This window comes from Bolinopsis microptera, chromosome 11, assembly GCF_026151205.1.
Source record: "Bolinopsis microptera isolate Bmic1 chromosome 11, MBARI_Bmic_1.0, whole genome shotgun sequence".
In the NCBI taxonomy this organism is placed as follows: domain Eukaryota; kingdom Metazoa; phylum Ctenophora; class Tentaculata; order Lobata; family Bolinopsidae; genus Bolinopsis; species Bolinopsis microptera.
Window position 1 is genome coordinate 5089009 of NC_087082.1, and position 25052 is coordinate 5114060.

At 38.2% G+C, this 25052-nt stretch overlaps 3 protein-coding genes and 1 non-coding gene across 4 annotated transcripts in view; 2 read left to right on the forward strand and 2 right to left on the reverse strand.

Moving 5' to 3' along the window:
• The window catches only part of LOC134823533 (uncharacterized), a 78705-nt gene that overhangs the window by 11577 nt on the left and 42076 nt on the right, over window positions 1-25052 (reverse strand). The window contains exons 9-13 of the mRNA XM_063835033.1: window positions 24363-24469; window positions 24053-24175; window positions 23705-23807; window positions 14572-14740; window positions 2779-2926 (exon numbers count right to left, since the gene is read on the reverse strand). Of these exons, the coding sequence (XP_063691103.1) occupies window positions 2779-2926; window positions 14572-14740; window positions 23705-23807; window positions 24053-24175; window positions 24363-24469 (650 nt within the window). The remainder of the gene's footprint in view (window positions 1-2778; window positions 2927-14571; window positions 14741-23704; window positions 23808-24052; window positions 24176-24362; window positions 24470-25052) is intronic.
• Trnar-ucg (transfer RNA arginine (anticodon UCG)) lies at window positions 8478-8550 on the reverse strand. Its single transcript has one exon. It is a non-coding gene; the product is annotated as a tRNA-Arg (tRNA).
• Window positions 15288-25052, forward strand: part of LOC134823541 (large ribosomal subunit protein eL19-like) — a 69924-nt gene continuing 60159 nt past the window's right edge. Inside the window, exon 1 of the mRNA XM_063835056.1 lies at window positions 15288-15317. The gene's annotated coding sequence lies outside the window, so the exon portion shown is untranslated. The remainder of the gene's footprint in view (window positions 15318-25052) is intronic.
• Window positions 20773-22516, forward strand: LOC134823539 (trace amine-associated receptor 5-like). The gene is made up of 2 exons (XM_063835054.1): window positions 20773-21494; window positions 21720-22516. The coding sequence occupies exons 1-2, from the start codon at window positions 20774-20776 to the stop codon at window positions 22034-22036; spliced, it is 1038 nt and encodes a 345-aa protein (XP_063691124.1). The 5' UTR covers window position 20773; the 3' UTR covers window positions 22037-22516.

Sequence of the window (25052 nt, forward strand, 5' to 3'; positions counted from 1 at the left end):
AGAACTATTACCATTTACCAGGCAGCTCCCTCATCAATATGGTAAACTTGATGGTAACTGTATTGTTACCGTATTGTTAAAATAACCCGTTAAATAATCAGCACAATGCGGAGCAAGAACCTGGTTCTAACAATAATAATATTGATGAAGGAGCTGCCTGGTAATATTAGTCTAACAATAAGAGTAGCTAGTTAACTGTGTTACTACTTCCCACTAACAGTAATAGTAACCCTAATAAGTTATTAGCAGGTCACGTGACAAACAAATCTCTGTCCCTTATTATACCGTCCCTTATGCTCTAATAATATTTAGCATAATTGTTCAGCTCCCTCGCAGGTAACCACAATATATTAGCATGTTTGTAATAAGTAGTGTCCTAGTGTGGTTACAGTGAGGTTATCACTGATTTATAATTCTAATGATATCCTATCAAATTTGGTCTTATATACTATCAAGGGTTTGCACTTTGAATATGTAAACTAAATCAACTGTCCTGTTGTGTCCTGATCATTTTCACCATTTAATTACAAATTGGCATTTTTCCATTTGGCGCAGTCCTGGACGAATCATGAGACTCAATAACATGGCTTACTCAGAACATTCTTAGCAGCCGTGACACCACGTGACAACACATGACAACATGTGACAACACATGACAACAATACTAACTACTAAATTCTTAGGCGTTAAGGCGCGTTTTATTGTGGCTTGATTATCTGAGAATTCACCAGGAGAGATAGATAATGAAACTACGGAACATGTTTTGTGACACGGTCCTCTTTGACAACCAACTCTACAATGTGACAGTTGTTCGAGGCTTTGTTTAAATACCTCCTCCTTTACAACTATTTTATTTCTCTTTTATTTCTCTTTTATTTCTCAATTCCTTCGCATATATAATAAAAGTTTTAGTCATTACGAATCTTCTTGAACTATTTTTAAATAGTTTTGATATTGTAACACAACCTTGTAGGAAAGCAACAGTAAGCGCAGACTCTGCCTTGAAATAAGCGATGATTCCACAGTAAATTCAACAGAATTTACCATAGCTTTAAATCTGATCAATAATAACTTGTATACATTAAATATTCATCATCGTGTCTGCATAAGTTCATATAAACTATAAAGCACATAATGAGAAACATGACAATGGTGCGGTATGCTTTATTATCGTCCACTAAGCATAACTCCTCGATTTAATACTTTAATCGTGAACACTGGAGATATAGATTTACTAATTTAATAGCGCTGTGGACAGACAGTAGATCATTTATTAGATCATTTATTAGATCATTTATTAGATCATTTATTAGATCATTTATTATATATTGTCGATCTTTGTGTCCTAGATCAAAGAACCTTGTGTTATTCGTTCATTGATAGATGATGATTTGTCATCAGAGGGGCAAGGTAGGAATATGATTTAGGTTGCTTCACACATATAACCGGCATTTGGGCCTTAATACAGATTGCTCATCACGTTTTCTAGCCATTAGAGTAAGTTTTTATGAGCATAACTATAAATCAATTTTTTAAATTAATTTAAAGTTGATTGTTCGATGATTTTTAAGATGACTGTCTGGCATGCATAATGATTAATTATATTTGACACTGAATATAATTTGTGCGTCAGGGAGATATCAGTGCTTTCCACTGATTGGGAAGCCACAAAATCCAATCACGGATGAACGAAAGTGCTGAACAATGTTTTAAACAAACCATTTTCTCCTTTTTTTCTCATGAGAAATTTGTCAGCAGTTTGACTTTAAATTCATCAATTCCAGAAACCTACCGAGTACAACCTGGCCCCCACCCTACAGCCCCCCCCCCCCCCACTCTAGCATTGTGTTGGATGTTCAGCAACCCTTTACGGAGGGTAAAAGGGATGGTATTAAGGGATAATCAGGGTTTATAGCTTTATTTTTCTAATAGAGGCAAAGAACTCTCGCAATTTTTCAGATTGCCCGAGCAGAATAATTAATCTGGATACTGAACCGTATATTTCTCTGACACGTTGTTGTTTGTTGACAGCTTCACAACCCACTGTCAAGTGTCTCTATAAATAATTAACATGGTTCACCTCCTCATCATTATTCAGAACTATTGATTAGAGCTTGACTAAGCGACTACCAGTGCATAATATGCCTGGGCCCTGGGGTTGCTGGGTTTGCCATATTGTTGTTGTTGATTAAGGTGTGCGTGGGTGATCCTCATGTTACTGTAAGAATTTTACATACTAACATAAGTATTCCAACTATGCAGCACTAACCAGCATGACTTATTCAGGGCATATACCCCATATTATGAGAATATACCCCGCATTATGTGGGCCCATAATTAATAAACCAAACATGTGTCAGGATATGGGGACGTGAGGAGAGGTACTCTTCAATTAATCTTACCTTTACGGATCAGAACCTGAACCATTCTGGGTTGAGAGATTTAATGCCGCAGTGACGTCATCTGCACTTGATAATATCAAATTGACATGTTCTTATAATGCAAAATCTGTCGGTTGATCCACGTACAAAATCTATTAGAAATTGATTCAAGTAAAGAGCCCTGACCGCGTACAATATTTCACTGTTACAGGCTTATATTTGACACTGACACATGTTACCAGGTTACCAGGTTACCAGGTTACACCTGGTGAGTGGTGACGGATTTCTCTTGGATTTCAGCTTATTTATATTGTATTATAGATATTGTTTTGTTCAACTTGTAAAACTAGTACCTTGGCTAAGGCCTCTAGGGTAATGTCTTCTCTAGTTGACCTACGTTTTGTTTAGCCTTGAGAGAGCAGTTCCAGGCAGTATCAGCGAGGTAAGCAAGCTCCGATTCCGACACGTGGTCTGCTTGCATTTTCTCCACTAGTTCAAACAGCTTCAGGTCCTCTTCAGGAGTCTTGCTTAGTCGTAGTAAACACCTGTAACACCTTATATTAACACCTGTAACACCTTATATTAACACCTGTAACACCTTACATTAACACCTGTAACACCTTATATTAACACCTGTAACACCTTATATTAACACCTGTAACACCTTATATTAACACATGTAACACCTTATATTAACACCTGCAACACCTTATATTAACACCTGTAACACCTTATATCAACACCTGTAACACCTTATATTAATTTCAATTTAAGGGCACTTTCAAAAACATCTGTCACGGAAAAAATGTTAAAATTTGCCAAAAATCAGTTCTTGTGGCATAATTTGGTGGATAATTTTTGGAACGGGATGAAACTCCAGGATATGGTGTGCAATACCCTAACCTTAACTTTCTGCCACTTTTTGTTTCGATTTAGGGCTAAATCTGGTGGATAAAAGTGAAACAGACCAATCCACTTCAGGTGGCCTTTAAAAATATTTAATTCCATCTAAACTCCTAAAATATGATTGAGACTTATAATTTTTTTTTTTTTTATTAAATACTTTTCAAATTTTACAGAGTTATAATCGTTATAACTTCACAATTTCATAAGAAGGGCTGCGATTTTTCTTAAGGGGCAAATTTGGTGGATATATTTTTGTACCTCTTTTTAAGACTGTTATTTGTTACCTAACATCAATTTACTGGTCTTAAAATGATGCAAAGGCAATGTTAAATCCATGGCATCAACTATAAAGTTCGAGATTCAAGTTAAAAGGCTATTTTTGGTGGATATCAGTCAATATTAATTAGTTAAACGCCTAAATGCTACCAAAATATCAATAAATAAGACATCATCATGATTAAAAACAGTTGAAAAAGATGAAATATAGGATGTTGAACATTTATGCATAAGGTACTATGGCATTTTAAGCATTCAGGGCCAATTCGGTGGATAATTAACTCAAAAATACTTAAAATATCGACCTGGATATTTTGATATCCATCAATTTTGGCCTTAAAAGTCGGCTTGAGCTTATCACATTTTGTGCTGAACAAGAAAAAGGTCTAAACAAACCAATATCAGTGTATGATTTCATAATTGAGCAGAAATAGTGGATAAAAAAGCAACTTTTCCCGTTTGTGTGCTTTTATCCACCAAAAACGGCTCTGAAGGCTGAAATGAGACAGTTTGTTAAGTTCACATGAAACTATATCCATTCGTTATGGCCCTAAAATAATAATTGTAAGCATTTTCAGCTTCTAGACGAGATAATTGGGCGGGGTCTAACAATGGATAAAATGCATTATTGACACAGAATTTTACTTAAAAATAAAATCAATCTTGAAGCTCCAGTATATAATCCACCAAAAATGGCCTAGAAAGTAAATCTTCTATTCTATCATAAACTTGAAACGATTTCCAACCTGATCTGGTAACTGAGTAAACCTGATGAACTTGTTGACCAATATAAATATAATTTTTTCGATTGAAAATTTTCGGTATTGAATTTTATTTTATAGACATAGTAGACATTTTATTATTTTTGTAAAAGTTGTACTATCGCAAATCTGTAGATGTCGCACAGTTTGATCAAAATATTGAGTATATCCACCAAATGAGAGCTTCTAGAAGTTGAAATTTTTCCTGTGACAGATTCGTTAACATAGTTTTTGAAAGTGCCCATAAACATCAACATTATCTGTAGGAAACTAATGGATTATTGTTAGTCACGAAACAAAATTAACCCAAAACTGATTTCTTTTAAAGAAATGTAGGTCTGAAACCCGTGACCCAAGGAATCTTTATCTATTATAAAAATCTATTTATTAAGGCTGACTAGAACTTCATTAATCAAGTACACTAACAAGACAACGCATTTGCTAACTTCTTAGCTGTAATATCATTAAACTAGTCAGTAAAATACGAATAAACAACGCTCGGAACTGTATGTTGTAACAATAATAGGTTCATTAATAAAACACAAGTTTTAGCACTTAAAGTTTCTTAAAATTTTCAACTACTGGGCCACTCTTATTCTCATGTAAATGGTCGTCACTGTTGGCGTGATCTTCAGTTAGCCCTAGCACACTTAACTAAGACATGAAGAACTCTAGTACAGGGATGTTTAATTTCCCCCAAAAGTTAAATCGGGGTTTTACTGTACTTCTATAAAGAAGTAAGAACTATTGTACAGAGTTTTTAAGGTACGTTGCGAATTTTTATCCTAACCCCATAGACCTAAGACATCATTATCTATCGGTTCAACTGAGTTGAATCCTCAATCCTCATTAATAAACATTGATGAGTTGTTTGTCGGTTGACTCTTGTGAGAGATAATTTCAATCAGTCCTAGAGAGATATAAACCACACTCAAAGTTTTCCACAGGCCGTTGTTTTGCTCCTTAATCACCCTGGCTCGGAGATTTGATGAGTCTCAACAGGTACTCCGTACTGGTCACCTTGATCTCACCAGACAGTTGCGGATATATTTGTCGAAGTTGCTAATGTAGGATTAGACAAATAAATCCGTACCAGCAGTCTAGTTTTTTTACAATATTTAATTTTGTATGAGGTTTGACTTTTGATAGATAATAATTATGTCATATATACTTTGAGTGAACATTGGCTGGCACTTCAGGCCAGTCCCCAACCAAGAAAAACAACCATCCTATCATTATACACAGTCGGTTATGTTCTACCTGTCTGTGTTGTAACCTGTCTGTGTTGTAACCTGTCTGTGTTGTAACCTGTTTCTGTTTGTGTTTGTGTATCCTTATTAAAACTCGAGTGGCTCCAGTCCTGATCCTGCCCGACACCACCAATACGCGTATCAATTTCCACACGCAAATTATTTGGGCATGGAACAGGTCACTCGTATAATTTTATTTCACAAACAAAATTTGCCCAAATTATTTTCCTGTATTATTTGGCCATGGAACTTAAGGGTAACCCTTAAGTTCTATGTCTGTGTTGTAACCTGTCTGTGTTGTAACCTGTCTGTGTTGTCTACCTCAGGGTTCTCCCACTGAAGTGTACTTCTGAACTTGATGATATTATGTCTCATGCTAGGAGCTATTAATGCAGTTGTTATCAGTGTTGTAGGACTGACCAGAGCAGGCTTGTTATTCTCCACTACCCAACAGCTCATCAAATAAGAACTAAATGTGTATCAATATGAACACAGTCATATTTTTAGTTACAGTACAAGGTCCCAGTCCATCCTCAAAGACCAAAAGGAAAAAAGTAATTAATTTCATATTGGGATGTACTATATCATATACTCATATAGAGAAAGAGCGCCCAAGTGTTACGTTTTACCACATGTTACGTGTTACCAAGGGTACTGACCGTCCTCTAGCCTGACAACGGCGCAGTTCCATTAGGGTATAAGTTTTCATTACAGATAGTACTTTTCATTAGGGGTCGCAAGTCAGGAACATGAAACAGGGAAATGAAGGAAATGCCCGAAATGCAGCCATTTTGCTAGTCGAGTTTAAACCTTACTCTTAGATTCCAATATTACTTGATCAGCTATGAGTTGGCACTTAGCCAGCCGTTTACAGAGCTCCAAACCTTGAAATAGGAATCCAGCTAGCTGACTTGCATAGCAACACAAGTTGCCATAGCAACACAATCTTGGCTGAAATATTGAAATACCCAATCAGAACCCGTTAGCCTGTATCAATCAGGAATTTAATCAGAAACCAGAATGGTCTGTCATTTCTGGATATTTGTAGCCTTTTGTGTGGGTGCCCGGTGCAACATGTTCTCTTTACGTCAGAAACCCCGGATAACCGATAAGATCCGAATTTAAGATAATACATTCCCTAAAAATTAAAGATAAAATCGCACATGATAAAACTGAACATTTGCCAAAGTTAACAGAGCTTTAATGAGAGCACCCGTTCTGCCGAAGTCTGTGACACTCTGTGACTGTAGTCTGTGCCACTAGTCAGTACCACTTTCTAATCAATGCCACTTTTGTAACTAGCTCATGGTCAGCCCACCCCGACTCACCGGCTATAAATTCTAATATCCTGGAAATTGTCTCGTTTGCAAGCCAGTCATTCACTTTAGCAGCTGATTATCATTCTGGTAAAGTGGCATATTTAATAATAATTTTTCATTTAAATTCTCAGACAAAATATTTAAAATGGCAGTATTATGATCGCTACTGGTTGTATTGTTCGGTAAAATTCGGGTTGTGTGGGCCAGTAAATTTTGGTTTGACTATTTGACCCGTACGCCGTCAATCCAGGGCAGGTAATATTACAAATGCTTATTGTAAATAGTTGTAAATACTTATTAACTTATTACAGCACAAGGAGATGTCGAGCTCGATTTTCAAATTATTTGTAACTGTTCAAATCTAATTAATTGTAGTAACTTATAGACTAACGATTGTTGATCTATCTGTTGCTGTGGTTTATTTTACTATTTATTAAATTAAATGCTTCTCCGTTCAGTATCAGGGCACCTTAAACCTTGGTAACCCAATTTTAAGACACTTAGCAACATATTTTCCCAGCTCTGGCAATCAGCCCGCCACTCCAATGAACAGTCATTGTTCTCCTTCTTTAGATATATTTACAACGAGTCTCATTCTCACTCAGCTTGTTTCTTTTTGCAAACTACTTAACTACCTAGCAATCAATCCAGACATTTTACTCAAAATCGTATGCTCGCTATAGTATGATTGGTAGTAATTAAGTACTTTTTTAGGGCTATGTCATGAGTTATTCTGAGAGGTTTTGGTCTGAAAGAGTCGGCCTGATTGTACGGTACAATCAGACTGACAACTCTCAGACTGATGGTACAATTTGTAACCTCAACCCTGCTGAGAGGTTCAGAGGGGTCACTAGAGAGTTTGCTTTATACTATATAATATATATATATTACATATACAGCACCGATAGTTATAATAAATCTCGAGTAAAAGGTTAACGTAATCACTCTGATATAGCGCACTACAACGTTCTGATCACATTGTCATTAACATCTAACATCTTTACGCTATATCTTCAAGCGAGTATTATAGAAAGTATTAGTAATAGTAGTTGTAGTAAATATTTGTAGTAGTATTAGTGGAAAGGGAGTCGACCGTTGATTTTGTTAATAATAATGTGACGATAACCGGATAACAGATGATATCTGTATAATATATCTCTTATGTTAGCTATGAGTTATAGGTCCCTCTATAGTCTATAAGCTCCCCCTGTATAATAGGATCACAGCTAAGTGTTCTCACTAACTCGTATATTAAATGTGATACTTTACAGCACTTCTAATACTGCTTCAGGAGTACCCGTCATGCTCCCTTATACAAATAATAACAATATCAGAACACTGTTTAACTCTTTTGTTGTGTAGCCAGCTAGCTCAAGAGATTGGACTCTGAAATACATGAATTCAATCTCTGTTTCCTGATTAATTAGGTGTTTCCTGATAAATTAGGTGTTTGCTGATAAATTAGGTGTTGTCACGGCTGAATTCTCTGATAACTCCAAGGATTGGTAGCACTTGACGGGGCTCGAACCTAGAACCACCCGATTACAAAGTATCGAAGCTACACCCTGATCAACTAAAAGTAATCGACCCCGAAGGGACTCGAACCCCCAATCTTCTGATTCGAAGTCAGACGCCTTAGCCATTAGGCCACGAGGCCGATGCTAAGATTCTGATTGGAAAATTACATTTCAGGTATATATAATAATTGTTTTTCAGATAATCTAGTTGTTTTTTTAGATGATCTTGTTTTTAAAAAGATAATCTAGTTGTTTTTTAGATAATCTAGCTGTTTTTTGCACAATATTTTCACCTCACCCTTTAGAACCGGTCAGACATGGTTAGAACCTGACACTTGCTAACCATATGGGCGGTATACACTATACAAGCACATTATTTCACCTGATAATATATTGGCTCTGGGTATTGTTTGTGGTCGATCAGAGGGAGTCTTGGTTTCAATAGCTGGTCACATGGTGCACTTTCATTATACTATGACCACCGATTGAAATTTCAAATTCTATCATGGCCCTCGACAACTTGAGAATTTGAGCAGTCAATGAAAGGCTTTAAACAATAGCTGTTTGTTGTAAATAACAGTACAGTGTACCCTGTTGGATGGTTCATGTTTGTAAGTACCTTATGAATCATCCACTAGAGACCTCTGCCCCGTCTCTATTTGTCACTATATTGCCATCATAATGATCCTCCCTGTTCATTATCATTTATGCTCCACTACTTGCTCCATCTTGGTATTGTCAGACACCACCAGTAATTCGTAATATTCGGGGTATGTTTTAAGGAGCAAGGAGCTAGAGGGGGACTTGGTCGATCTAGAGGGGGACTTGGTCGAGCTAGGAGGGGGACTTGGTCGAGCTAGGGGGGGGGGGGGCCTTGGTCGAGCTAGGAGGGGGACTTGGTCGAGCTAGGAGGGGGGCTTGGTCGAACTAGGAGGGGGACTTGGTCGAGCTAGAGGGGGACTTGGTCGAGCAAGAGGGGGACTTGGTCGAGCTAGAGGGGGACATGGTCGAGCTAGAGGGGGACTTGGTCGAGCTAGAGGGGGACTTGGTCGAGCTAGAGGGGGACTTGGTCGAGCTAGAGGGGGACTTGGTCGAGCTAGAGGGGGACTTGGTCGAGCTAGAGGGGGACTTGGTCGAGCTAGAGGGGGACTTGGTCGAGCTAGAGGGGGACTTGGTCGAGCTAGAGGGGGACTTGGTCGAGCTAGAGGGGGGCTTGATCGAGCTAGGAGGGGGACTTGGTCGAGCTAGGAGGGGGACTTGGTCGAGCTAGGAGGGGGGCTAGGTCGAGCTAGAGGGGGACTAGGTCGAGCTAGAGGGGGACTAGGTCGAGCTAGAGGGGGACTTGGTCGAGCTAGGAGGGGGGCTTGGTCGAGCTAGGAGGAGGACTTGGTCGAGGGGGTTGATTAATACATGGTACTAGTCTGTCCGGGGACCTTGACAAATTACTTTATCCATCTCCTAGATTGCAGCTAGTAATTACAGCTGGTAGCAGGAATTTTTACCTCTTGGAGGTGGAATGTGATTGAGCTCTCAAATTTTAAAATATCAGATTGGACCGCACCTTAATCGAATACCAGTATTATTTGTAAGACAGTGCTGAGTCCCAGCTAGAATACCGTAGGGAATCCACGTTTCCACATCTCAAGATTTTTACCCTCTCCATTTTCCCCGCTTAGCATCCTTAGCATCTGGTGCAGGTTTAGTCTTGTTTGCTATTCGGGACAATACTGAATAACCAATGATAAATATGATGTAATGCCTCAATATCTTTAACCACTTAATAGCTTCTTCTACCTCTTCCGTGATCTGCTTAGATATAAATGTTATATTAAATGTTCCGAATACTACTTCCAAATACTACGAATAACGCGATATTATATATATTTATTCGTTACATTAGGTTTTGGATAATAAAGATGTGATTAATTATCTTAAAATTGCAATAATTTACGAGCATCTAGGACTTGAATTTTATTGATATTTATGCTTCATTTAATTTATGCTTTTGCATTTTCAGAAAAAAATTTAGATAGGGCGTCACTTGTTCTTTTACGAAACTGTTTTGAACAGAGAAACATCTTCTGTAAACAAAATATGTACTGGGAATCAAAAGCACACTGCCGCATACATAGTCAACTCTACAGTCTACATACACAACATGTTTACTGTAGCAGTTAACGGGCTAATATCCAGTGGATGACCGGGTAAAAGCAGTTAAATAACCGGGTAAAAGCAGTTAAATAACCGGGTAAAAGCCGTTAAATAACCGGGTAAAAGCCAACCAATAGCCATTGGATGGTAGGTTAACAGCAGATTAGTGTTGTACTGCTTATGCAAATACCTTCAGAGCCCTGGTCGTATTTACATAGACATTTAATTAATTAATAATTGTTTCATCGCTTCTGATTTGTAATCTCTGTTACCACACCATGGTTACTATGTATTTTCAGTGATGACAGCGACTACAACTCATTAGTCATTAGTCACTGTAGGTTCTTTAACTCGTATCCAATACCTTATTCTAATATCTTAGTCCGAAACCTCATTTACTGAATTGCATTTTTCTGAGTTAACCTTTTTATTAATTCAAATTCGACTACGTTTCGAATTGAAATCGTCGTTGTTTTTTAAGTATATCTCCTTTTGCTGAAATATTAGCCACAAAATTCCTCTGATAAAACACGATGACAGTCTGAGATTCAGGATTTGAGGAAGTGTCGAAACGTTAATCTGAAAGAAGATTATAATAGTTGTAAAATATTGCCGTGCTTGGTGTAATCGGGCTAACTGTTTGTAGCAAGACACACATTTTATTGCTTAAATAAAACAGGCGACTGTTAATTTGATGGGCGGTTAAATTGCAACTTGAACTTTTTCTTTGTATAGACGTGTCTACACACTCCGAGAATGTAGAAGACTGAATCTTATACGTTAAGTTACCATAACAACCTTCGTCCAGGAATGAACCCATAGTTTTTTCAGTCTGAGATGTTTTGCGAGGTGACAGTCATTGTAGGTTGTCTTAAAACAGTATCTCTATAGGTTGTCTTATAGCTTATATCTTATAGCTTTTATGTTTATAGGTACAAATATTAAATCGCAGGTTATTCAAAATGTGGGGCTATTTAACAGAGAATCAACTGGACATTTATTGACAGTTCAGTTTAAACTAAACTGTAATGAGATTGTCAATATTGTTTAGTATTTTATTGATAATAATAACACACACTCCAACAGTCGCTGCTCAACAACTTAGTTAAATGTAAGATCAGTAATTAGCAATTCTGAATTTGATCGTGGAAGCCAAAATTGCTCGATATTATTTGCATTCGTCAATAACTGCCAAACTGGCATCTGAAACGAATTCCTGAATTCTATTTGTCGTGTCCGACTATTTAGTTCATTCGTTAATGGAACTCTAGAACTTTGTTTGATTGATAAGTTGTTATTGGATAAATAAAAGGAAACCTCTTATTTCCTTTAAACTTCATATCAAGTCCCAAGGGGTTGTATCTGGAAATAGACATATCTAAATATAACCCTTCCGATTATTATTTCTTGAATCCGATTCTTTTTAAACCAATATGCAGAAACCACTGTTACCTAGTAACCAGTATGTAGAACCCACTGTTACCTAGTAACCACTGTTACCTAGTAACCACTTGCATTGTTACCTACTACCTAGTAACTACTGTTACCTAGTAACCACTTGCACTGTTACCTAGTAACCACTGTTACCTAGTAACCACTGTTACCTAGTAACCACTGTTACCTAGTAACCACTGTTACCTAGTAACCACTGTTACCTAGTAACCACTGTTACCTAGTAACCACTGTTACCTAGTAACCACTGTTACCTAGTAACCACTGTTACCTAGTAACCACTGTTACCTAGTAACCACTGTTACCTAGTAACCACTGTTACCTAGTAACCACTGTTACCTAGTAACCACTGTTACCTAGTAACCACTGTTACCTAGTAACCACTGTTACCTAGTAACCACTGTTACCTAGTAACCACCCTTACCTAGTAACCACCCTTACCTAGTAACCACCGTTACCTAGTAACCACCGTTACCTAGTAACCACTGTTACCTAGTAACCACTGTTACCTAGTAACCACTGTTACCTAGTAACCGGAGACCTGAAAACACTTCTCACGTGTCTCATGAAGCCCATGTACTGGTAGACAATGTTTTTAACGGAACAATATTTTGGGAGACGCTGCCCTCTGTACAGTTATACGTACCGCTTTATAAACTTATAAAGAACAACGAATGACCGGAGAGGTCATGTTCAACAGAAAGGTGAGGCGGTATTAGTGAGCTATTATTATTAGGAGTGGTATTACTATTAGGAGTGGTGGTAGGGCGCCACATGCGGTGGGTCTACCAGCTATGGTAGGTGTGGTAGTTGTCTCCTAGTAACCTCATATTAACCTCATAGTAACCTCATATTAACCTCATAGTAACCTTATAGTAACCTCCTAGTAACCTCATAGTAACCGCCTTGTAACTCCCTGGTAACTTTTCTTCTTTATATGAGGTGTGGCTTGTTTTCTTCTTTAAATAGTAAATATTTAAAGTTTATCTGCCATTTAACAGCTTTTATGGGTAATTGTGTCCAAATTGCCCGGATATTTTGTCATGATTCATACTCTGGCTTTGTGTTTGAAGTTTTGCCAGGCGTTGCTTATTGTTAACAATGCGTTATCAATACACAAGCAAACAGTGATTTCCCTGTTGTATTTATCACAATCCTTAAAATAGATTCCAATCCAACTAAACCGTCCCTTAACTCATCATGATTTTCATAATTTGTTTGATTTTATCAAATCAATCTGCCACAGGAAATGTAAAGGTTTCAACTCTACTTAGCAAGCACCGTTATAATACTGCTACCCACTGCTAGCCCTGTAGAACAACATTTTTAACTCTCCTTTGATCACCGCTAGAACTCCTTCACTTTTACAAAAAGGTGGTAATCGAATAGCGTAACGTGAAATATTTCCTGAAAAATTGGTCATTAGACCGTATAGGTACGGTTATCCTGTGGCCATCTTTAACTGAGTAAATACAACTTTTAGTCAGCAGCAGTGTTAGGATCGTGACATCTTACTTCTGTTACCTACAACTATGAGATCGTCCGTTATTTCTACAGTTTCTTTTTATTTTCTGTACATCGAATAATTTCCAAGTTACGAAGACTCGAGAGTCCAGAGCCACTTTATTTTCAAAGAAACCTTAGTTTTTTACTTATTTTCTACAGTCCCAACTTCTAGTTTTTGGTTACCAATTGAATGTTCGGCATTCAGCAATTTGAAACAATTTGAAGACATATTTGGCTTTACCGTATTTATCAATTTAATCGATAGCTCGATATATGGCTGGTAAAGTACTGCGTTGTGCACTGTATATAACTACATTATTTTCAGCACTTAAATCCAAAAAGAGAATATTTCTAAGAACATGCTAAAGAACCTGGTAATTTACGTCACTGATATTCACACGGTCCGCCCCGGGACCTATTAAAACATAAATCATCCGCTCTCAAGTCTCAAAGGCCACTTCAGATTGACTCCTTGTTCGCGGGGGCTCCAGTATTTAAACATAAAAGGTTTAAAAGGTCCGAGTAATACAGGGGATATTCACTTAATAGCTGGTATGTTGAACAGACCTGATAGCTGGTAGGTTGAACAGACCTAATAGCTGGTATGTTGAACAGACCTGATAGCTGGTACCTAGGTTGAACAGACCTGATAGCTGGTAGGTTGAACAGACCTGATAGCTGGTAGGTTGAACAGACCTGATAGCTGGTAGGTTGAACAGACCTGATAGCTGGTAGGTTGAACAGACCTGATAGTTGGTAGGTTGAACAGACCTGATAGCTGGTAGGTTGAACAGACCTGATAGCAGGTAGATTGAACAGACCTGATAGCTGGTAGATTTAACAAACCTGATAGCTGGTAGGTTGAACAGACCTGATAGTTGGTAGGTTGAACAGACCTGATAGCTGGTAGGTTGAACAGACCTGATAGCTGGTAGGTTGAACAGACCTGATAGCTGGTAGGTTGAACAGACCTGATAGCTGGTAGATTTAACAAACCTGATAGCTAGTAGATTGAACAGACCTGATAGCTGGTAGGTTGAACGTGAACAGACCTGATAGCTGGTAGGTTGAACAGGGGGTCGTTAGACGCGAGGACAGCTTTTCGTAAACTCTCTTTAGCCACCGTCTCTTGATTAGTCTTGAAAGCTAACATAGCTGCTGTTTGGAGCAGTTTCTCCTCTTTTATACTGCTGATTAGCTCCAGTGCTTTGCTCTCTTCGCCTGGGATAAAGAGCTCATTCACATGGGAATTTGTTTATTACAGAAATATTTGATATGAGTTTACTGAGTTCTCGGATGTTAACTTTTCAACCTTTTTAACTACTATTTGATGTGCCCTTAGCGAAAATTTGATCTTTCAAAACTAAAATGTAACCAAGATAGGTCGATTTCATATATAATAATATGATCTCGTATATAATAATAACTTGTCACTATTTAAAATGTGACTATTATATTATTATAGACAATAGATAATAGATAATTATATATAATAGATAATTATAGATATTCTATTTACTTAAGTATAGTTATACATTACTTTATCATATTTTATTGAACTAAGTCTAAGATTTATCAAATAACGGAGTAGTTCGCTGTTTATTAGTCTCATGATTGAAATACTGATATCTGGATATTATCCGGTTGGAAGAGACAAGGACAAGTGAAACAAGGAAGTTAGGAGTAAGGGCAAATTTTCGGCGTCAACGCCATCTTCAGGCTCAAATTGTTTGTTATATAGTAGTGTTGAAAGTAAGTATTTTAATACTTTCAACACTACTATATAACAAATAATTTGAGCCTGAAGATGGCGTTGACGCCGAAAATTTGCCCTTACTCCTAAATTCCTTGTTTCACTTGTCCTTGTCTCTTCCAACCGGATAATATCCAGATATCAGTAAGTCTAAGATTGACGTAGATCAATATTATTTTTTCTCTTTCATAACTGTTTAATATACTGTAAGAATATTGGTTACATCATACCAACTACTTAGTTACCAGGTAACCTACTTAGTTACCTGGTAAGTGGTAACCTACTTAACTGATTTTATAATAAGAAACTAGTACTATTATGAGAGTTTTAGTTCAGAAAGGACATGTCAAACTAATTATTATAATTATCTAATTACCATCACCTCAGACACCTCCTACAATCTCTTTAAATCTCACATTTACTTTAAAGTACCAGACGACTGGGATTTTCTCTTCCTGTCCTCTTTAAAACGGAAGTTGTAAATACTAAATATATAATACGAGAGGGAGACGTAATGTTAATATAGATAGTTTAGCAGAGTCTTAGTAGGCAAGCTCAGTTTAATTAAACATGAATTTTTACCTTCATTCGTAGTAAATCACAGCGAATAGTTCAATGGTCGAGTCGCGAATAGTTCAATGGTTTATGGTTGAGTCGCGAATAGTTCAATGGTCGATTCGCGAGCTTGGTCGCAGAGTTACACTATTGTGTGATTTAAATGTTCATTCTTTTTTCGATGGGTTAAAAAACCATTCGTCATAATTATTCTACAGACATTTACTTGATTTTAACGAAAAACTGTCCTTGACTAATGACTAAATGACTATGCCGATCACTGCCAGGTGGAACACATAGTGTTAAGTTATTTTATTCTTTATAGTTAACCATCCGACCGTTAAGTCGAGTTCAACAAATTAATTTCACCATTAATTCGAACGCTCACATATGTAATTTCCGGATTGGATCACCACTTATGTTACTTGATGAATTAAATCACATGAATGGTTCTATACCTCATGTCTACTGGCTCAATTTCAAGTTGAAGATAATCTGATCGTAGTTACAAGATGATGAGAATTGCTCCGACTTAACATAGTGCTTATCTGCAGCACTAGTATTAGCACCAACTGTTACTTTAACATAGTGCTTATCTGCAGCACTAGTATTAGCACCAACTGTTACTTTAGCATAGTGCTTATCTGCAGCACTAGTATTAGCACCAACTGTTACTTTAACATAGTGCTTATCTGCAGCACTAGTATTAGCACCAACTGTTACTTTAACATAGTGCTTATCTGCAGCACTAGTATTAGCACCAACTGTTACTTTAACATAGTGCTTATCTGCAGCACTAGTATTAGCACCAACTGTTACTTTAACATAGTGCTTATCTGCAGCACTAGTATTAGCACCAACTGTTACTTTAACATAGTGCTTATCTGCAGCACTAGTATTAGCACCAACTGTTACTTTAACATAGTGCTTATCTGCAGCACTAGTATTAGCACCAACTGTTACTTTAACATAGTGCTTATCTGCAGCACTAGTATTAGCACCAACTGTTACTTTAACATAGTGCTTATCTGCAGCACTAGTATTAGCACCAACTGTTACTTTAGCATAGTGCTTATCTGCAGCACTAGTATTAGCACCAACTGTTACTTTAGCATAGTGCTTATCTGCAGCACTAGTATTAGCACCAACTGTTACTTTAACATAGTGCTTATCTGCAGCACTAGTATTAGCACCAACTGTTACTTTAACATAGTGCTTATCTGCAGCACTAGTATTAGCACCAACTGTTACTTTAACATAGTGCTTATCTGCAGCACTAGTATTAGCACCAACTGTTACTTTAACATAGTGCTTATCTGCAGCACTAGTATTAGCACCAACTGTTACTTTAACATAGTGCTTATCTGCAGCACTAGTATTAGCACCAACTGTTACTTTAACATAGTGCTTATCTGCAGCACTAGTATTAGCACCAACTGTTACTTTAACATAGTGCTTATCTGCAGCACTAGTATTAGCACCAACTGTTACTTTAGCATAGTGCTTATCTGCAGCACTAGTATTAGCACCAACTGTTACTTTAGCATAGTGCTTATCTGCAGCACTAGTATTAGCACCAACTGCTACTTTAGCATAGTGCTTATCTGCAGCACTAGTATTAGCACCAACTGTTACTTTAGCATAGTGCTTATCTGCAGCACTAGTATTAGCACCAACTGTTACTTTAGCATAGTGCTTATCTGCAGCACTAGTATTAGCACCAATTGTTACTTTAGTATAGTGCTTATCTGCAGCACTAGTATTAGCACCAACTGTTACTTTAACATAGTGCTTATCTGCAGCACTAGTATTAGCACCAACTGTTACTTTAACATAGTGCTTATCTGCAGCACTAGTATTAGCACCAACTGTTACTTTAACATAGTGCTTATCTGCAGCACTAGTATTAACACCAACTGTTACTTTAACATAGTGCTTATCTGCAGCACTAGTATTAGCACCAACTGTTACTTTAACATAGTGCTTATCTGCAGCACTAGTATTAGCACCAACTGTTACTTTAACATAGTGCTTATCTGCAGCACTAGTATTAGCACCAACTGTTACTTTAACATAGTGCTTATCTGCAGCACTAGTATTAGCACCAACTGTTACTTTAACATAGTGCTTATCTGCAGCACTAGTATTAGCACCAACTGTTACTTTAGCATAGTGCTTATCTGCAGCACTAGTATTAGCACCAACTGCTACTTTAGCATAGTGCTTATCTGCAGCACTAGTATTAGCACCAACTGTTACTTTAGCATAGTGCTTATCTGCAGCACTAGTATTAGCACCAACTGTTACTTTAGCATAGTGCTTATCTGCAGCACTAGTATTAGCACCAACTGTTACTTTAGTATAGTGCTTATCTGCAGCACTAGTATTAGCACCAACTGTTACTTTAACATAGTGCTTATCTGCAGCACTAGTATTAGCACCAACTGTTACTTTAACATAGTGCTTATCTGCAGCACTAGTATTAGCACCAACTGTTACTTTAGTATAGTGCTTATCTGCAGCACTAGTATTAGCACCTACTGTTACTTTAGTATAGTGCTTATCTGCAGCACTAGTACTAGCACCAACTGTTACTTTACCATAGTGCTTATCTGCAGCACTAGTATTAGCACCAACTGTTACTTTAGCATAGTGCTTATCTGCAGCACTAGTATTAGCACCAACTGTTACTTTAGCATAGTGCTTATCTGCAGCACTAGTATTAGCACCAACTGTTACTTTAACATAGTGCTTATCTGCAGCACTAGTATTAGCACCAACTGTTACTTTAACATAGTGCTTATCTGCAGCACTAGTATTAGCACCAACTGTTACTTTAGCATAGTGCTTATCTGCAGCACTAGTATTAGCACCAACTGTTACTTTAGCATAGTGCTTATCTGCAGCACTAGTATTAGTACCAACTGTTACTTTAACATAGTGCTTATCTGCAGCACTAGTATTAGCACCAACTGTTACTTTAGCATTTACCACACTTTATTAACCATTAAGTACCTGGGGTAGGATCATAACCACACTAACTATTCCTGAAACACACTAAATAACTAAATAACGTATTAATAATACGATCATATCTTCTACAAGATGCAGCTTCTACCAGTTAAGTCCTGGAATCACTTGGTTAATAAGGGCCCCTCCATTAGAGCACGATGAAGCGTGAAGCGAGCAGATTTAAAGAGGTGTCAAAACAATCTCCACTACCAGACACGTGGTCAATAGTACCAGACACGTGGTCAACACGTGGTCAACACGTGGTCAATAGTGTGGCTCTACTACTAGTGTTGCTCCACTACCTCTTATTACCCACATCTATTAGGGTGGACACTTGACAGCTCGTTTCAGCCGGGCTTCACTTTAGCTGCTCCAGTTCAACTGGAGGTGATTACGGTAAACGGCCGGTACAGTGTTGTGGCTTACAGGCACCTAGAGGACGCTTCTCATTGTTTCAAACCCTTTCAAATCACTAGGAACATGTGTAGTAACCAGGGAACATGTGTAATTATGTGCTGTTTTAGGTCACGCGTTTTAGGTCACACACTAGGGCCCTAGTGTCCCTACCTACTAACAGTTTTAGAACGCCTCTCACGAATTATACCCTACTTGATGGGGTCATGTCAGGAGTAAGAATATTTAGACATGAGTTAGTTATGTGTCGCTGAAGTGAGAGGCTGTCTTTTATCATAAACGTGAGGCTTAGAGGGCGTTCATTTCTTGCAGGATTACATAACATCATCGTGTGATGGTGCAACATCTTGCAGTATCGTGATCATTTATCATTTAGAACCCTTCCCCTACCCTGATAACTGTCCACTATTCGGATGTTCTGTTTTTCAATAACGATGTTTAGTTTGTTTGCCACGCTCAACCGTGAGCCCTGCTAAACCCCCATTATATCATATTATTAATCCTCAACTCCACTAGACTAATTACTGATTTACCTGCAGTTTTGCTTTTGGCTCCCATTGCTCTCGTGAATTATTCCTTAATTAAAGGGGGTAAAATGAGGGAGAAGAACTAGGAGCGGACTTAATGCCGAGGGGAAGCGTGAGAGTCTTTATTCGTGACAATACTTACAGGACTACTGGGGTGTTACAGCTTGACTCATAGAGCCACGTGGAATCTAATATAAGATTACCTTGAAAACTCTAAATATATTGTAGATCTATCTTCTTGTTAACCTGTAAAACTAGTAAACAAAGATATGGACCTCTCAATGTACACTCCAAAACTCTGCGAACACATGGGATCCAGGCTGACTTGTTAAAAGTTATGGTTGTTTCTTGCACCAGGTATGTTTTAAAAGAAACAGCTCATCTCTCAAACCACTCTCTCTCTCTCTGCCCCACACATTGCTATTTAGCAGATAGTGACATGTATCAACTATCGGACCAGGTGCGAGTCTTTTGTTCAGATGTTATTTCATAAGTGGAATTGTCCGAAAATTATCCGCATCGTCTACGTTAAGAGTTATTAAAGGCAATGTTCTGTTATTATTTAATAATTTTCCATCTCATTCTCATTCTCGTCAACACACATTATAACACTTAGCTGCAATATCAAATCGCACTGAATAAAGCTAGTTATGCGCCATAATCGCAGGGGGATCATTTGCGCAAATCGCATTCAGTCTCGATTAGCAGGAACATGGCTGTGCTGTATTGTTCAATAATACTAGCCACCACTAAAACTTTCTGTAGGTCAGCAGGTGCCCCAGTTGCAAATGTTAATTATTCAGCTACCAGAGCGCCTCTCTTGATCTTGGTTGTTGAGACTTATTCATTATTTAGAACCGGGCCGTATTTCTCGCTCACCTTGCTTGATATTGATCGTGTCTGTTGGTTCATTGATTAAATGTACTTACTACTTATCTGTATTTCATAACAACTATAAAGGTGACTCTAACCATACACATGTGCCCAGGAAGCATGCCAGAAACTAATGATACTACCCCAGTACCGGGCACAATACCCATCCCTTACAATCCACACATTGACAACTTCTTCGGGGTCCTCTGTCTCTTCAGCTTCATCTTCGGAACCCTCGGCAACCTCCTCGCCCTGTCCTACTTCATCAGGAAGAAGAGGGATGTGCCCACTATCATCTACACTAACGTGGTTCTGGTGGACCTGATTCTAGCTGTGATAACAGTTCCCGTGGGCATCTCAATATTTGATGAGCGGAACAACTCCGTGTTCTTCCAGTACCAGATCTTCTGTGATGTGTGGGGTTTCATCTGGACAGCTCTAGCTCGAATGTCCGTGTTCCTAGTGGGACTCCTGTCCGTGTCCAGAGCTTACTCCCTCACTTTCCCCTTCAGGGCAGTCCAGAAGAGAGTGATAGTAGTGATAATCCTGGTGGCGTTTGCTATCCACATCACTGGAGCTAGTATCCCACTATGGTGGAACGATAATCACCTCTACCATCCTGCCATGGCTGCCTGCATCATGTTCGGAAAGAAGGCCATGCCGAAGGAAGCCATCACTGCTACTAAAGTGTTCGACTACGTGGGGATGCTGATTCCTGTGCCGGTGATAATAGTGAGCTTCATAGTGACGGTGTACCAGCTCGCTAAGAAGACAACAGCTGGGGGAGGCAGAGGAGACAACTACAAACAGAACATCACCGTTACTATAGCTCTCTTTACGGGTCTGTTTACGTGTAATGAGAAGCAGACTTTAACAAAACCTTTACTTAGTTTCTAATGATATGTTTCACGGGTTTGGTTTTTAATAAGTAGCTTGTTGAGCCAGGACCCTGTCCGGGTCCCATTTCGTAGTCTGACCTTAAAGCTTCCTTCAATTTAGAGCTATTCGAATTTATGACCAATAACATAATATCTGTTATTCAATAACTAACCCACTTCCCCTTCAGGAACGTACCTGTTCTTCAACGTGCCAGCAGCAGTGGTCATGCTAATCTTCAACTTCTTCCCCAACCTGCTGTGGCCTCACTACGTGTACCTGGTAGCTTACATCTACGTGATGGTGATCCCTCTGAACGCAGCGTGTAACCCCATCATCTACCTGTGGAGGATGGAGAGGATGAGAGAGCAAAGTATCAGCATCTTCAGACGCACTTTCAGCGGGAGAAAGAGTCTGGTGAGTGGAGCTCTGGATGCGGAGACAGTGCAGAGCTACGTGGCAGGAACCAGAGTGTCTAATGAGAACCTGTGTAATGCTACTTTGTGACTAGCCGTGAGGGAGTGTTGTGTCAGGTAGTGTGTTGGGAGGGAGACTGTTAGTTGTGAGGGAGAGTGTGGTGATAATAACACACTGGGGACACGTGTTGTACTGGACACTCCGGAGGCGCGCCGTGTTACGTTTAACTCTCCGTCTGAGTGTAACATATACTCTCCTAGAGTGAAGCATGTTACAATCAACTCTCCGAGGTATCTAATGAGGGAAACTCCCTTACTCTCGCCGAAAGATCTGACTGGGGACGTTCTGACTTGACCGCTAGTGCCCTTTTAAAAAGTTCAAAAAAATTTAGATTTACGCTGAGCTGCTTTCTTTCAGATGATTAAAAAAAGAGTAAAAAGCTTAATTCATCGAGAAAAATTCTCTAATGCTTGATGAATGATAGAAATCATGTTTTCTTAAAAGATTTTAAGTAACGAAATTGTTGATTATCTTAATCAAATGCTTATATTAATAAGGAATTTTAACAAATAGTTAAATCTTAATTGTAGTCTCTCCTGCCCGCCTCTATTCTACTGTATGCAGTAAAATAAACATATTCAAATGGCTAACCTGCTTTAACCTACTTAAAGCTATACCTCCCATTTCTTACACCACCAATTTCTTCCCGACCCACTTTTCCGATTTCGCTTTTATCAGTTCCTTCAGTAATCAGTTCCTACGCCTTTAACTCAACCTCTTCCTCTCTGCTCGCCTTCTCGTTGCTTCATTAGTTATTGCTATTTGACATTTGGCAATTATCCAAGGACATTCCCGGTGATAACCTCTTTTTATTGCCCTGTATTACATCTTACACACTTTCTCTGCAAGATCATAATGTTCACTACTCTAACATTAAACCCGGACTACTTTACGCTCGGTAAGCTGCTAAAAATAGAGCCCTGTAATAGGTTTGTTCTCTGACAATGTAGTGGGTATTAGAGAGAACTAGCAGGAAATCGTAATAACCCTAAAATGATGTCAAGACTCAAGAGACTAAAATAATTATTACCTATTTAATTTGCGTTTTTGACACCACTTGGGAGTCCAAATTTTGGGCTCTAAAATTCCTATTGCTTGGCCTATTTTTCATTTTTCATGCTGATTTGGAGGCCATTAAAGCATTTGACCCAGTCAAAAAAGTTTCAGTTGTATATCTTTTACGGTTTTTGCGGAAAGTCGCGTTAAAGTTGATGCCGCAGTGTCAGCAAAATGGCACGGATAAACATATATCGTCTCGCTTTATATATAGTAAGATGTTCTGGAAACTACTCTCCTTACAGGTAAAATTCTAGAGATTTAATCGGCGATAATTCCACAGAACATGAGGTAACTTGAACAATTTAGAGGCAGGAGACGTAAGGCAAATTAGTACGTTCCTTCGATTCTTTGATGGTAAAGACCTGCTTTTCATTTTTCTGTTGTGTATTTTATAACGATTTAATAATAGATCGGGTGACAAAGCCTGTTTTTCCTCGCGAATGTTCATATGACCATTAAAAAAGGTTGCGAAATTACTGGTCGGTCGATTAAAAAAGCGCATGCTCAAAGTGAACCTTCTAACACTGATGAAATTATTTAAGCGAATATGAAGGTTAGCATATTCCTACTGAAGAGTTTTGTGAAAAAATCTGACCATTAAATAACAAAAATAAATAACGTTAATAATTTTAAACGAACCTTTTAACAAAGCTAACTGGAAGTGAAGCACAGTCTCGTTAGGGTCCCCTGAATTAGCAAGAGAAAGCGTCGTCTCGGCTCCGGTAACGTTACCAAGTGCCATCTAGGAAAACTAGGTGTACTCTATATTATACTGCTATCAAACAGAGGAAAAGATTAGCAACTTCAGTGAACTTTTTACAGCATATTCATGAGTTCAATTAAAATCAGTTGCTTTATTTTTCGACCGGGTGAAGACTGGAGACTTAGAGAATACCGAGAAACTAAATTATAAATATGTCTGTCGAAATACCAAATGTGAGTCAGTGAGTGTTTTTAAGACTGTAAATATACAAACACGGCTGGTACCTGACAAGTAGCAATGTTTCGAAGCAGCTTCATCCTATCTGTGGTATCTGATAAGTCTAGACACAGAGTGTACAACTGTTCTGATATACTAAACTCGGACTTTTCCCACATGTTCACTCCTGCCTGGCAATACAAGGGTCAGTATTTGGTTAGTGCCAGAATCACAAATTATAAAAATGGCATATTCCATCCCAAAGAAAAACGAGTGGGTGAGTAATCACTATTGTCCATTTATCGATTAAAAACAATATGGAATCTGAAAATGAATTACAAATTACCAATTAATCAAAAGCAAATTACTACCACGAACCTTCCACAGAAGATCGCGTGCCTTGATGCGGAGATCAGTATCTTCTGTACCACTAGAGGTGTTCTTCAGTAGTTCTAGTGTTTTACTGACTCTCTCAATACTTTCCACTGAAACAAGATCCAGTCAGTTATAGAGCTCTTCAACTACTATGACCTATCCACAGTTTTCATCACTCCTGGATGATGGATTATCTCAGAGAGACACTAAATGCCTGTGTGTGCCAGATAGCATTCATCCTAAATTATTAAAAGAACTTGAACATAATTCAAGTTTTGTTTCTGCTGTGACTAAATTATTTCAAACATGTGCTTCAAGTGGGAAAATTCCAGAACAGTGGAAGACAGCAAATGTTACATCTCTTTATAAAAAGGGTAGTCGGAAAGATGCCCTAAATTACAGGCCAGTGTCACTTACATGCATTTTATGTAAATTATATGAAAAATTAGTAAGGAGGCATATTATGAGTTTTGTTAGTAAGAAGATAAATCCAAACCAGCATGGATTTGTAGAAGGTAAATCTTGTTTATCTAATCTATTAGAGAGTGTAGAATGTATCATCGAACTGTTAGAAGATGGTGCACCCGTAGATGTGTTTTACTTAGATTTTTGTAAAGCATTTGATAGTGTTCCACATCATAGACTACTTACAAAAATGAGAAATTTGGGTATAAGTGGTAACACTTTAGATAT

Coding starts and splice junctions, on each gene's coding strand:
- LOC134823539 (XM_063835054.1), top strand. CDS start 20,774: ATGCCAGAAACTAATGATACTACCCCAGTACCGGGCACAATACCCATC. Junction 21,495..21,719: donor TACTATAGCTCTCTTTACGG/GTCTGTTTACGT, acceptor CTTCCCCTTCAG/GAACGTACCTGTTCTTCAAC.